Source organism: Ctenopharyngodon idella, chromosome 23 (genome assembly GCF_019924925.1).
Source record: "Ctenopharyngodon idella isolate HZGC_01 chromosome 23, HZGC01, whole genome shotgun sequence".
Lineage (NCBI taxonomy): Eukaryota > Metazoa > Chordata > Actinopteri > Cypriniformes > Xenocyprididae > Ctenopharyngodon > Ctenopharyngodon idella.
Window position 1 is genome coordinate 10,166,653 of NC_067242.1, and position 15,771 is coordinate 10,182,423.

At 36.5% G+C, this 15,771-nt stretch overlaps 1 protein-coding gene across 3 annotated transcripts in view; it reads right to left on the reverse strand.

Annotated features, from left to right (window-relative positions):
* Positions 1 to 15,771, reverse strand: part of pde1ca (phosphodiesterase 1C, calmodulin-dependent a) — a 71,945-nt gene that overhangs the window by 8,191 nt on the left and 47,983 nt on the right. For all 3 annotated transcript variants that reach the window (XM_051881924.1, XM_051881925.1, XM_051881927.1), the window contains 13 exons: positions 13,843 to 13,956; positions 12,664 to 12,846; positions 12,299 to 12,365; positions 8,087 to 8,203; positions 7,543 to 7,683; positions 6,177 to 6,277; positions 5,962 to 6,090; positions 4,948 to 5,049; positions 4,665 to 4,785; positions 2,934 to 3,015; positions 2,726 to 2,846; positions 1,580 to 1,752; positions 260 to 607 (listed from right to left, as the gene is read on the reverse strand). In XM_051881924.1, the coding sequence (XP_051737884.1) occupies positions 260 to 607; positions 1,580 to 1,752; positions 2,726 to 2,846; positions 2,934 to 3,015; positions 4,665 to 4,785; positions 4,948 to 5,049; positions 5,962 to 6,090; positions 6,177 to 6,277; positions 7,543 to 7,683; positions 8,087 to 8,203; positions 12,299 to 12,365; positions 12,664 to 12,846; positions 13,843 to 13,956 (1,799 nt within the window). The remainder of the gene's footprint in view (positions 1 to 259; positions 608 to 1,579; positions 1,753 to 2,725; positions 2,847 to 2,933; positions 3,016 to 4,664; positions 4,786 to 4,947; positions 5,050 to 5,961; positions 6,091 to 6,176; positions 6,278 to 7,542; positions 7,684 to 8,086; positions 8,204 to 12,298; positions 12,366 to 12,663; positions 12,847 to 13,842; positions 13,957 to 15,771) is intronic.

A 15,771-nucleotide genomic window follows, 5' to 3' on the forward strand; every position in this document is an offset into this window, starting at 1 on the left:
GATGCAACAATGCTTGGTTACAACACAAACAATGACAATGGTAAGCTAGGAAAAAATCAAAATCAAAGGTCAAAGATCACCAAGTTCTCTAAAGTATCAGTCAGTACATGTGTTTAGGTTTAGAAATATTTTAGGACAAAGTTAGACACAAAAGGCACCACATTTTGTTAAAAATATGAACATGATTTTGCAAATAACAGTATATAATTGTAAAAATTTGTTTCAAATCGACAGAATTGTTAAAAACTTTGACACTCACCGTTGTGTGCTCGCAGACTGTTGTCCGTGTCGCTGCTGGTCTCGGGCTCTTTGGCATCAGACGCTGGTGTTTGAGCCCCATTTACCCCCCCTGGGTCTTTATTGCCCTCTTCCTCTCTGGGCTCCTTGTTATCAACTGTAGCTTTACTCGAGTCTTCTCGTTCTGTCTTTGCTTCTTTCTCTTTTCTTGTGTCCTCCTTCAGTTTGTCTTGAGATTTCACACTTGAGTCCGTGTTGATTTTGTCTTCTGTTTTAGTATGATCATCTTTGCTGTCACTGCTGTGTGTGTCTGTGTCCGTTTTCTTCTCTTTCTCCTCGATCTCTTCCTGTTTGGCCTTCTCTTCTAGATCTAACACACAGAAATTCAGTTTATTGTTATTGAATATGGGCAACAGGATATGATGTTGCATTATCAGGCTTCTGTTTTGGATACACTACCGTTCAAAAGTTTTGGGTCAGTCCCATTTTTTAATGTTTTTGAAAGAAGTCTCACCAAGTCTGCATTTATTTGATCAGAAATACTGTAATATTGTGACATATTATTACTAATTAAAATAACAGGTTTCTATTTTAATATATTTTAAATTTAATTTATTTCTGTGATGGCAAAGCTGAATTTTCCAGTATTCAGTGTCACATGATCCTTTAGAAATCATTCTTATATGCTGATTTGCTGCTCAAGAAACATTTCTTATTATTATCAATGTTGAAAACAGTTGTCTCTATTGCCAGAAAACTTTTTTTTTTTTAATGATAAAGTGTTCCTCTGAGATCTGCAGTCACGTCGTATGTCACTCCACATAGTCATGATTTAATATTACAACATACTTTATGTATGAAATCTGTGCTAAATGGGGAACTAGAGTCATGCTAGGAAGATTTATGCTTGTTTATTTGTTAAGCTTGTGCTCTTGAATCTTTTATTTATATTGAATTCATTTATATTTCTAAATAACAATATTTCTGAGACTTGATTTTTACAGTTTCTAAAGAAAAGATTAGTAGTACTTGCCCTTGCATACTAAGGTATTGTGAAAGATTGTTGCTAGTTTGTTCTGAGTGGTTGCTACGACTTTGCTTACTGCCCCAAGTCATAAAATCCCTTAGTTTCAATGATTTTCTGGTCTCTAGATATGGCTTGGATCCATCATCCAACTAGGTGCACAATTTGATGTATCATTTATGTATGTTCGGCATAAGTTACAAGTCAAATTTTAATATTTAGTGTTAGGGGCACTACTAATAATTTACAGTGCAACATCTCAATTTATCTTGTTATGAAAGTGTTTGCCAGAGTGTGCATATATGTTTGCTTTTCTACCTTTGGCAGCTTGTGCTTTCCATTTTTCTCGGTTTTTATGCACTTCCTCGTTCCAAGTGACTTTGAAGGTCTTAAAATCAACGGCGTTTATGGAGCAGTTATAGGAAGTGCCGCCCTCCGAACCAGTGCTTCTCACACTAGACCGTTTACCATCCGACGGGATGTTATTCAGACTGCACAAACACACACATACACACACACACACACACACACACACAGAGAAATGGTTTATTTAGCTTTCAGTAAATGTTTGTCTTTATTATATGGAATTATATGGAAGTACATCCCTTTTAAGTGTAATGTTATTAGTTGTCAAGGTGATGAAGGATACCAAGAGTTTCCATGACTAGATACAGGTGTGTTATGGTAGATTCACACATAATTACCTCATCAAAGTTAATTGTGGAAATGAAGTAGTAAAATATGAGGTTATTAAAGGAATGATCCAAGTTCAAAACAAAAGGTTTCCACATTTTGACCAATTAATTTCCATTACTTTTCCAGTCATTTCCATTCACTGACAAAAACCGACTGTAATGATTTGTTCACAAAGTTTCAATTTACACAAGAGCAATATCTTGTTGATAAAATATTTTTGATCAGAGCAGACTTTTTCAGACCTGGAAAACACAATTTAGAAATTCCCTGATATTTCCAAGACCCCTGAAAACAGTATCAGTGGCATGTCGTTGATTAACACAGAAAATAATTTCCAGTCGACTTTTCTAGACGGAGGAACTTCTTGTAAATGACGAATTTTTGCTCCATGTAAACAGTCCATAATCTTTGTTATACAAAATTACCTGGTTTACAGGCTCGACATGGTCATGAAAGTACTTTGATTGGATATTATTTTGCATAAACAAGGCTAATACATCACTCTATCAAACCAGTCTCATGTTAGCATGTATATTGCTTAATTCTTGTGGCTATACTTTCAGACTTTATACTTTTTATTTTTTTTATCCCTGTGCAATACCTCACCCTATAGACTTCTATTATAAGTGAATTACTGTACACATGACTTTTGCTTGTTTCTACATACTGAAGGACGATATTAAATAATTTTCATATATACACTACCATTCAAAATGCTTTAATAATTTAATAGTCCAGTGCTATTACTGCCTATTCAATTGTCCTCACCTGGAACGCCTGAATCCAGCCAGGCCAGCAGGTGAGGCCTCTTCGATCAGCGGAGTCACGATTTTCTCAATCATGTCTGTCAGTACAGTGAAGGTTGGCTCCACAATGAAATCAATGAAACCTGTTAGGGAAGTGAAACACAGCATTATAATACATGGATGAGAGTATACCATATCCTATTAATTCACACACAAGCCTGATCACTCACCAATCTGAGACTGGGCAACCATGGTAGACTTGCGGTCACATAAAGGAGAGAAAGAAAGTCCAAGCTCTGCCTCCTTATCACCCTGTAACACAAAGTAGAAGAGCACAAGCACCAATTAGCACTGGCATGTTTTTAGTTAGTAAAGGGGTCATTTCATAGATTTTAACATTTCTGGCAGCACTTTATTTTACAGTCCTGTCCCGCATGTACATACTATATACTTATTATGGTTATTACAATAACTGGGTAATAGTTCTGAGTTCCTAAACTTACATATTGTTTACATAGTATATTGACTTTTATTTTAAAAGATCAAGAAATGTGATTTCTCATGATAAGACCCCTTTAGTACCTTACCAATCCAGACAAAATAAAGATTTTGGGTTTCACTTCATTTCAATTCAACTCAGCTGCATTCTCATTATTCGTCTCAAACACTTAATTTGCAAATATCATAGATAATCCTGAGAAACAATAGCTGTAATTATCTTTGCTATGATTGCTTTTTGACCAAATAATAAAGCTATGACCCCTAAAGAAAATAGACTCTTAACAAATTACGTTCCACAGGATGTTTTGCTGATCACACCTTTCATGGTCACCACCAATTTCCTTGAGCAACGCTAAGTGATATTTCATCCTAACTCTGAAATTACAACTATAATTTCTGGAGGTGATTACCTGCAATGAACTGATCAGCTATTAGCCTAAACATGTCAATAAATTAAAGATTCAATTTCACTCTTGTAAGAACACCAAGATGGGACTGGTGTGATATCAAATCAGACAATGGCAAGTTAATTGGTTTGGCACTATAGAAGAGATAATCATCTCTTAAAAACACACTGTGTTATTTCAGAATTAGATCCATTTTCATTTAGCAAGGAAACTCAGCTCTACTGCATTATATATTCAATCAAGCAACAAAGAAAACGTATTTGAGAGCAATTCTGAATGACTTTCTACATCTTCATAGAGATGCAAAATCTGATGGAATCAAGTGAAGCAGCCGAGATTCAAATGTTGAGGTTAGAATGCGGGAAATGGATGTTTAGAGGAGATTAATGGGATTTTTACAGTGGACGTTACAGGCTTGGAATGCTAAATAGGATTAAGACTCAATTTGAGATTAGATCAGAGTGCTGATGACCACAGAATGGGAATATGGACGATGAAATGACAGAGCAAGAGAGCGCGAGAGAGAGAGAGAAAACGCTCACTGTATGATTGAAGAACTATAAAAATGTCTACGGGACACTGCTCTCAGCTTCAGAGAGCACACCCACAGGCCATTCACGATGCATATTGAGCACAAAAATAGCAAGAGCTTTCTCAAAACCTCAATCTCCAGTTTGATTGTGAACACAATTTCCGGGAGTCGGGGTGCACAGGGTTTTTATAGGCCCACTGGGGAACAAAGCTGTGTTTACAAGGTATTGGTCTGTTGCAAAGATGAGCACTTTCTAGGAAGAACTAGGATGGATTTGTGAGGTTTTCGGCAAATGAAATTCAAATTCAGGCACTTATTTTGTAGCTAGTAAACAGGATATCCTTGAGGGCAACTGTAAATTTGTATATTTTGATTTGTTTACATACATTTACTGTTGTTTATGTATAAATTATTCAGCATTTATTCTTATCAAATCAAAAAGAAAAAATAAGAAAACATATTTTTTGCATTTGGAAATGGATTTTTTTTTTTTTTTTTTTTGCATTTCTCAGGACACTGACCTGTCTGAAGAACTCCTCCAGCAGTGAGGTGGTCCAGCGGTGGTGCATGTTCCAGTTTTTGGCAGGGTGGCTGATGTCAGCGGTGTGCAGTAACAGGGATAAGGCCTTGGGTTTATCAATCCTGCAGAGGACAGAGATGTTCAGCCCCTCAGAGCTGTTATAAACACTCTGTCCAACCTCTCATTATGTGGATATGAATATCTGTAGATGCAGAAATGTTTTTGTATGAACAGTGTGTGATTAGCTTCCTCCTCGTTACCCTGATGTGTGTGACCGAACTTACGCTTCTGGCTGCTGGAGGAAGTTCTTCATGGCTTTAATCTGCTGGAAGTGACAGGACATGTCGGTGGCCAGGACCATCTCGACCACCAGGGCCCGCAATTCTCTGAGAGAAAGAGACGTTTTCAGTATTGACCTTACAGCATGTTACATTCAGTAAACTCTCTTCTTATCAAGAGGTACATGGATCTTGAGTTGATTTAATCTTTTGATTATACATAAATAAATATATTTTGATTTGATATACATTTGTACACTCCATTTAATCTAAAACTAAAAATATTTGACTTAAATCTGGCACAGGAGAGATCATATATTCGAGTCATAACAATTTTCATGTGCAGTTATATATGTAATATAGGTTCTTCACGTAAACATATTAGTTAGTTATTAATTATTATAGGTTCTATAAAGCAGGGGTTTTCAAACTGAGGTCTCCTAGTGTGTCCAATGAAAAAGAGGAAAACAGTGTTTAAAAAAATGTCAAATGCATTTATTCTGCTTTTGACATCCTGGTCAGAAACCATGACATTAATCACTATTAGTTTGCTAGTAGCCTATATGCTGAGTTTCGATAATTCTTGGAAAGGAAACCGGGGCGGCAGAAAGCGGCATCCTGTTTGTGTTCTTTATTTTACAAAAGCACAATGTTTTGATTTTATCGTGAGTGTACACAAATAAAAATAGACCACTTAGACCAGTTTCGAATGATGTCTTACTCTTATATGTATGACCATAAATGACTGAGTATTTTAAGTTGTTTCCACTGTTATAATGAGACGAAATCATTTGGCATTGTGCCGATTTGTGTTGTGGATGACCTATGAAAGAGTGCATTCTGTTTATTGCTTAGTGCTTAATATACTAAAGGAGGCTGTCAGAACTAGAAAGTTCATTGTGGAACTTAAAAATGTTCTACTATGGCATCATGCTGTATAAACATTTTAGTTTCTAACTGGAACTTTTATTTTTAAGGTTACCGATTCAGCTAATTTGAGGTTTGCCGCAAGTTTCTAACCTCCAGTCATCTTTTGACAAATTGTAGAGGATGTTCATTTCATCGTCTTCCTGCAGGAGGCGATATGCAGCGCTCACGTGGTGGTTTTCCTGCACAGCACGGTCGTTGTATAGAATGGCTGCGTCGGATCTGTTAAAACACACAAGTTCTGCTCCAAGCCACTGATGTATTGGTCTGCTGAACTGAATGATACTGGTGTTTACTTGCAATAGTACCTGGTCTGTATGTGGAAGTTGTTGGTAGTGCCAGTGTGTTCGTAATCGTGCACAGCCGCGGCAAACAGCATAGCGAAGATCTCTAACTCAGTTAACCAATTCTGGAAGAAGGGAGAAAACAAGAAAAATGCTGCAGAAACAAGAAAAATCCTTTAGATCTACAGTGAAGTGCTTTGATACAGTCAATTCAATTCTGATTCCAATTCTTTTGGATATATTTCAGTTTCAGTTCATTTTACCAACATACAGTTTGAAAGAAATTCTCTCTCTTCTAATGCTGTACCCTACAGGACAGTATTTGAGACTGATTCAAACCAGTAACTCATCTTTTTGAACTATTCATTAAAAGAATAGAGTCATAAGAGTCGCAATCAAACTCCACTGCTCTTCCTGTAAATTTCGGATTCACTAAAAAGAAGTGGCTCATAAGAGAGATTTGTTCAAGACTCAGAATGCACTGGTCGCCCTATATATTTTTGATTCACTAAAAAAAAACGGCTCAAAAGAGTCATACGTTCAGGAATCAGACTGCACTGGTCGTCCTGTATATTTTTGACTCACTAAATAGAACAGCTCAAAAAGTCTTTTGTTCATGAGTGAAACTACACTGGCTGATTTGTAATGTTTGTTTTAAAGTGCAGACATTGAGGACAACTCAATAGAAAGACGTTTTTGTGCCTAGCGACCACATAGCAAAGTGCTAAAAACCACTCCAAACACCTTTTGTGTTCAACTTTCTTCAGAAAACATAAAAAAACCCACTTTGTTATCACAGTTTAAAGGCCCATTACGTATTCTTCTATAAATAATAATATCGTTCTGCTGAACTGAAGATAAGCATAAAGGAAATGAAATGATATTAGTTCCTTAATCTTCTCCACATTTATTCTTCTGTGCATAACATTATCCTATATTAGCACTAAATCACCAAAGAGCCAGAATAACAAAAAGAAATCATCAGCGGTGTAAATGCTAGGGGGCAAATAATTTGTCAGAACACCAGTGTGATGTCCACACATCACAGAGAGGTTAATGAGCCCGCGGTGGGAGTGACAGGAGCGTGTTTTGAGACGTTGAGGGAGATTAACTTCCTATTGATTGGTACATGAGCGGCATCATGAAGCGAGAACGGACCGTTATGAGGGCCCCAACCTCAATAAATACCTCAAGTGCAGTGTCAGGCATAATAAAACATACTTCAACAGCTCAGTTCAGTAGAAATAATAATAATAATAAACAACAGAAGGGACTCGATGAACATGATTATTTTACCCAAGCACACATAAACATAAATAAATCCTTGAAGGCAGGACTGTTGGTTAAATTCATAGGGCCTAAGTTTCTGGAGGTGCAACTCTGGACTTACAACCATGCCGGTCTTGAGCAGAAGGTAATGCACTGTCTGGGTGACGTCGGCGGCGTGGATTAGGTTATGGTATGGGTTTCTGTGTTTGCTGTAGCCCACCTCCAAGGCCTCCACAAAAGACACCAGAGCAGAAACAGGGATCTGAGGAGATGCACAAAAGGAGCTTAAAATCGACATGAAAAAGAAGTCGTAATAGTCTATTCCTCCCTATTGTGCCATGTTTCCAAGTGAAATGGCTTCTCAAACAAGAAAAAATGTAGGGCGGGACATGACTTTGTTTATAGGGTATTGATTGGATCATTGGACTGTTGTGGCTTGCTACTGGTCGATCTTCTGTGAGTGACAGGTTGTCCCACCCTCGCACAAGTAAACACGTCACATTACCTACCTTATTACCTTATTATCTTTCACATTACCTTATTATTATTTACTCAGATCAACAATACCATCATATTACAAAGGAAACCACTCTGAGGTAAAGTTTTACGGTTTTAAATCCTGTACTTTTGGTCTTCTAATGAGAACAAAAGAGAGAGCATCTTACCTTAAAGCGATTGATTAAGTCATATCTGGTCAGAAGTTCATAAAAAATAAATTTCAGTGCATGATCTCCACTGGCATCATTCAGTGTGAAGACGTCAAACGACCATGTGTCCACATGCTAGACCAACAACAAAACAGACAGATTTGTTAGTGTATTAATATCTTTACCATTATTATCATATCAATATAATTATCATCAACTATTTGAACATAAAATACACTATTGTTCAGAAACTCTGAGGTCTGTAAGATTTATTGTTTTTAAAAGAAGTCTATTATGCTCATAAGGCTGCATTTAGCTGATTAAAAAAAAAAGAAGAAGTAATATTTCAATTTAAAATAACTGTTTCTTTATTTGAGTATTTTTAATTTTTTTGTGTGTGGCATTTTTGCCTTTATTATGATAGGACAGTAAGCAGACAGGAAGTGAAGTTGGAGAGAGAGACAGAGAGAGAGAGAGAGAGAGAAGGATGGGATTGGGAAAGGTCTGCTAGCCGGGACTCGAACTCAGGTCACCCAAAGCGTAACGGCACTATATGTCGATGCTGCCCACAAGGCTATCGGCGCCGACTATTTGAGTATATTTTAAAATGCAATTTATTCCTGTGATGCTTCAGTCACATGATCCTTCAAAAATTATTATTTTAATACGCTGACTCCAAACTTTTGAATGGTAGTGTACTGTACATAATTGTGGATAACTATTAGCAACTTCCCATAAGGAAAGAAAAATCACAGATGAGTTCTCTTTGCATCTTCTGAGCTATGAAAGAGCAACTTCTGAAACTTCATTTTATGATGCCTATAAACGTGATAAGATGTTCACAGTCCCGAAGCCTTACAAATTGCTGCTTTTACATAATGTAGTAATACCAACCTCATTTCTTTTTTTATAACATATAAATTACTTTCACATCCCTTATAAACAGGGTCTATGATGAATGATGTGTGATTCTATCGTCGTACAGTTCAATCCTGAGTCATAAAATGAACGTCAGTAATAATACAGGAGGATTTGGTCCACATTATGGCCGCCTGTGGTTTATTCATTTCTCTCTCTCTCTCTCTCTCTCTCTCTCTCTCCCATCCACTCGGAGTTTGACCCTCTGTTATTTCATCTCATCACTTTCAAAGAAAGTTCTATGTAGGTTTGATTAGTTGGTTGCAATGAACATTTGCAAAATGCTACATTAAATATTCACATCCTCAGATTGGAATATTTGTCCTGCACTCTGTCTCAGTCACGGCTGAGAGCTTTCAATAGCTTTAGGCAATATGCGGAGATATATATGCAGATTCACTGACTGCTGTGAGATCAAGAGAGAGAGGCCAAAATCCTGCTGCGAAGCTACCAGGACATCCAGTACAAACCTGCAGTCTCATTTATAAAACACTCGTACAATCAGATTTGATCTATGTATTTGATTCTATGTTAAAAGTGAGGCAGAAACTGACATGAAAATGTTCTTATACAACCTTTTTCTGATGACTTTAAGTGATGAAAGTATAAAAACATACACTGGCATTCAAAAGCCTAGGGCTGGTAAAAAATTTTTTTGAAGAAATTAATACTTTTATTCAGCAGGGATGCATTAAATTGATCAAAAGACTTTTATAATGTTACAAAAGATTTTTATTTAAAATAAATGCTGTTTCTTGAGCACTGAATCAGCATATCGGCACACGCACATAATTCTACACATCCTTATAAATGAGGACTGGACAAAGCAAGAAGTCTTGCATGGATTAAAAACTCTTTATATAAAATGAAGCCTAATTAGTTTCAGCTTATTATCTTCATTTTCTATTAAGATTAGGTGGACTGAGCCAGCAAATTTCTGCTATTGTTTGACAAGAACATCTGTATTAGTATTCTGTTACGTATCCTTGTCACTTAGCAGACACTTTATATGTTTGCTAGCAGATAAAGCAATCAGACTCGCTTAAGGGCATAAGAGTTATAGGGGACTGAAGGAGATCTCTATTCCATTTCTAAAGTTTGAACCTCTGCCCTTTGTGATACCAGCCTAGAGGCTTAACCACTAGGACACCACATTATTCTGTCCGTTTGACTTTTATCCACACACCTCAGAAAAAGGTTCTGTGCCGTGTTGCATGTGGAATTTTAATGTTTACAAATGCTGGATTTTCAAAAAACTAGATGTTTAACCCTAGCTTACACACATCACAACAAAAACATGGGTAAAAATATTATTTAAGTTTAAAGTGCCCCTATTATGCTTTTTCAAATATTACATTTCATGCAGTGTGTAATATAGCTGTTTGTGAATGTAAAAGTCTGCAAAGTTTCAAAGATCAATGGAGTTATTATGAACTTCAGATATGCTAATGGGCGTTTAGTTTCCAACACGCGCTGTAATCTGTAGACCAATCACAACAGATGGGCTATCTGACCAATCAGAGAAAAGGAAGCTCTCGGAAAGGAGAGGTTTAGAGAGACTGAATCCTTTATTGAGCCATTTCAGACAAAGAGGTGATGCTGTAATAATTATTATGAGAAAAGTGTTTTTTGACATTGGATGCATGTAAACCTACTGTAAAAGACCTCCAAACAAAATTAGGAACGTTTAAAATAGCATAATGGGGGCACTTTAATACTGTATGTACATACTACAAATTGCAGGGTTAGTATGAGTAGTATGACAGTATGCTATTCCGAACACAGCCGTAGAAGACAGAACATCTTAATTGCTTTTAGCGCAGACAGCAAGAATCTTAGAATCACAATAGGCAACAGAACAAAAGAATATTTTTTAAAAGATTGTAGACTTACTACTGAAAAGACTGTGCTGCCACAAATTGTTAAAATTAAAAATGAATGAGAAGCTGATAGGAGAACAGATGCAGCTGATAGCAGCTCTGAAGGGTATTCTTGATAAAATAACAGAAGATTAATGAATGTATATACTGGACTATAATTTCATGTGGAGAAAAGTATTAAAGCAGAACATTTTGAATTTGCACTTGCATTTTACCTAATACACTAGCGTTCAAAAGTTTAGGGTTGGTAAAATTTTTTACATTTTTTTGAAAGAAGCTCACCAAGGCTACATTTATTTGATCAAAAATACAGTAAAAACAATAATATTGTAAAATATTTTTACAATTTATAATAACTGCTTTATATTTTAAAATATTTTAAAATGTAATTTATTCCTGTGATGCAAAGCTGAATTTCCATCATCATTACTCCAGTCTTCAGTCTCACATGATCCTTCAGAAATCATTCTAATATGTTGATTTGGTACTCAAGAAACATTATCAATGTTGAAAACAGCAATTTAAATGCAACATATGTGATTTCGTGTGTCAAAAGGAAATTAAATCTGTGTTAACATGACAGACAGCAGCAGGTTTATTAGGCTGCCATCACTTATGAACTTATGCACGGATCCAATATACTGTTACACAACGTGTATTCTCTCAACTTTTTACGTTCCAAAACTGGCCGTGTTCACCTAAATACTCAGAAAGACGGGCATTTTGACATAATTTTGTATGTATTTGACCGTTTAAGTGCAATAAACCACAAAAAACAGCTCAATTTGGTACTTGAGTACCTGTTGGAGAGGCAGCTTTATGACAGCGCCACTTAAATAAATCAGTGGTGCTCGCGCTTTTGGTGTAAGCGCAAAATCTGCGGGAATGACCAAAAATTATGCACAATACAAGCCCTATTCAACCGGAGCGAATGAGATGATTGAATGAGAGGAGGCGGTGTGTGTCAATCCGCCATCGGAGAGAAGAGAAAGTGAGAATGCTCAGCTGGTATCAGTGTATCGATACTTCAGAAAAGGAGTATTGGAACCGTTTCAGATATTTCAGTATCGATACATATCGAACTATCTATATTTTTGACAACACTATTGTCTACATATACTGCATCCTATAAGACAACTATCCAAAAAACTGGCTAAACTCTCTGTCCTGTCCAAATCGCGTGCACGCCAGGTAACCCAGCTGGCCGAGGGAGAGATCAATTGTTCACTTCGGTTGATTAAACAGGGCTGTTTGCCTGGAGACTGTTTGATTTTGCCATCTCCCCCTTGTTGTTTCCCAAATAAGCTATTGTGCATTCAAAATGTGTTGCATTCACACATTTCGCATTCATGCTGTGACCAGGTTGTGCGTGTGTTTGTACATATGTACATTTGGGGGCACAACCCACAATCTGATTGGGCCGCTCCATTACCTTCAAGGCCGTGATCACGCTGGGCGGATAGCTCAGCCCCACCATGTTGGAGGTCCGTCGGTACATCCTGTCAGAAAGAGATAACACACTTCTGTCAATGTGTGAGACCTTCTGGGAAGTGAAAAAAGGGGGAAATCCCTTGTTTCACTCCAGATGCCCTTTAATATTAATATTTTAGGAGCATGCAGTGCTGGAAATATGACACAAGACAGGAAATGCACAGCAGGGTCACAGGTCAGTCTAGATCAATCTATCCAGTCAGTCAGTCCCTGTTTAAAATGTATCAGCTCTGAAACAGTTCTTTGAAAGTATATAAATTGGTTTACTTTATACCAGTAGCTTTGGAAAACACCCCCCACACACACCTTTCTACAAATATCCCAGCTTGCACCGCGTGCACAATGCTGCGAAATCGCGGCTTCTCCTCCGACCGTCTTAACATCAGCCCCATCTGACGTGTGAAAGTTGATGCCAACCAATCACGCACTTCTGAGGGAACCGAGTCGGACTGGATGTCACTGAGCTCATCTTCTGTATCCACCAACCGCCTGCAGAAACACACACACACACACACACACACATATAAGACACGATTGCCATCTGAAGACACTAAATGGGTAAGTCATGTCACTTCCGATCACGTCAGATGAAATTTCAGCCAAGATGCCTCTGAGCAAAAGTGATGGAAAGAAAGAGATAAAAATATACAATTCCACTTCAAAGACAAAGAAATACAAACTAACATATCTGATCACCACCATATTGGACAAAATGAAAAGGGACAAAAAAAAGTTTTGTTAAATCATATTATGATATAAAATGCAATAATTGTAAGATAAAAAGTCAAAATGATGACATATTAACTCATAATTATGACACAAAAGCCAAAATTCTGTTTATTCTGCCAAGAAGAACTAAAGTGGATGTCGAGACTTTCTGCTAATAACTACTTTAATTGTGGTTTGTTCCTCTCACAAAGTTATGATATGGGAGAAACACAACATAGCACATAGACTTTTATATTTATGATACTTTTGTGGCGTCTTGCAACCTTTTTGAAGTCTGAAAGCTCTATTCATTGCAACTGCATAGAAAGCAACAAACAACAAAAAACATGTACATTTTGCAAAATTTTCCTTTTGTGTTCCATGGAAAAAAGTAAGTCAAACAGGTTTGGAAAAAACATCAGGGTGAGTGAGTGAATGAATACAGAATTTTGCATTTAATTTGATCCATGGCACATTTCCTTCTCAGATGGTGGCCAAATTTTCCATTTCTGTCTAAACATCTGAATCAAAACACATCAAATAATGGAACACTCATTGCAGTGAGAAGACAGCATTACAGGACTACAATCCCTCTTCCATTTGCATCTTTATTTCAAATCAACATAGGGGTTTAAGAGCAGCTTTAGGGATTATACTATCTAACGCACTCTAGGAACAACATGACCCTGACATCTGACCCCAAATGTGTTGATTTAACATTACAGAGAGAGAGAGAGGGAGAGAAATTCACAATGTGAGTGAAAGTGTTGTGCTTACCTCGTCTCTTCAATATAGACAGACTCCAAAACGGATGCAGCATATTCTAGGTTTTTCTTCAGGTCCACAACAGAAGCCTCACCTCTCTCCAACTGTTTCACCAAACATCTCAGCCTGAAATGGAAAAAAAAAAAAGACAAAATTTGATTAGGAAAAAAGTTATATTTGGATTTAATGGGCCTTTTGTCTTAATAATAATAATAATAATAATAATAAAAAAATTCCTTAAAGCAAAAATAGTTTGAGGCAAGTTAAAGTTTTCGGTAAAAGTCTTTAAAAGTCTGTTTAAGCCCAAACTGTGAACATACTGGGTGAATTGTGGCTACCAAATGCATTTTAGACAAAAAAGACAACAGATTCATCCATCATCTTTATTGCTAAAGATGATAAAAGCACTCTTTGTTGCTGACTGTCTCCAGATTCTCTTCACTACTGAGAAATAAACTGACTTTTATTGACTGAAAGTGTTCAGCTGTTATCTAAACAAACTGAATGTGTATTATAATCAAGATAGTTCCCATTCTGGATGCAGTCCTGAGTTCCAAAAGTGCTAAAATCCACATAATAATAATAGATAAGCTGTGAAACACCTGCTTTGTCTTAGTTTAATGTCCCCTTGCTGAATTAAAGTGATATAGGCAAACACATTTTAAACTTTTTAGCAGCATTTTTTCTTTGGATTCCCACTGGTCAAAAAAAGAGCAGCATTTGGCCCTGGCAACATGGCTATAATTCAGTGAACAGAATGCGTCACTGTTTTGTTTTTGAGCCACATAAAGCATCTCTGAAGTGAACTACGATCTTCACTCATGTGGACAAAGAGCCACATCAAAAGGCCAACAGTGTTGTCCCAGGTGTGAGCAGCAGAGAGATATTTTTCTGTGTGGGTCTGCGTGTTTGCATGAATGGAGAACACAGGAAACATGTTTGACCCAATTCCCATCCCAAATGACTGGACCACACGAGCCAGAGCAGCAGGCAATGATGAAGCAGAGTGAAATCATGCAGTCAATCCACTGTGCACTTAAATTCAGTTTTGTTAAATCTCCATGTGCTTTTCTAATGTAGCAGGATTCAGAATCTGGAATCAGAATAACTTTTGACAGGATACTGTTCATAATTTTGGACATGGTTCAATGAAAATACCATAGTATTCCTCAGAGCTCAGTGTAAATAGTATGATATATCAATATGCTAATTATTCAGTACCATAGTTTATATATCAATGTACTATGACAGTATGGTAGTGTACAGTAATACAATGAAATTCATAAACTATGGTATTTACAAAATACTTTAAAAATGCTATGGTTCTACAGTAAATGTCCCCTCTAAACATGATAATACCATTGTACAAGTCCAAAAATCACGTTAAAAACAAAAACAAAAAAGCCAACATTGTAGTACAATGGTAACATGGTAATTACATGGTAACTAACATGATAATAACATGGTAATACCATGATGCATGTCCAAAAATCATGTTAAAAACAAAAACAGCTATCATTGTAAAACAATGTAAAATGGTGATTACATGGTAATACCATGATATCCAAAAATCATCTTAAAAACAAAAAGCTAATATTGTAGTACAATGGTAACATGGTAATTACATGGTAACTAACATGGTAATAACACGGTAATACCATGATGTCAAAAATTGCCAACATAGTAATTACACTGTAACTAACATGGTAATAACACGGTAATACCATGATACATGTCAAAAATCATGTTAAAAACAAAAACAAAAAAGCCAACAATGTAGTACAATGTAACATGGTAATTACATGGTAATAACATGGTAATGCCATGATATCCAAAAATCAAGTTAAAAACAAAAAAGTGAAAACTGAACCTTGATACAAACACAAATAAAAATATCATGAAATCGTTTAGAAAATATAACAATAGCAGTGTTTATTCCAT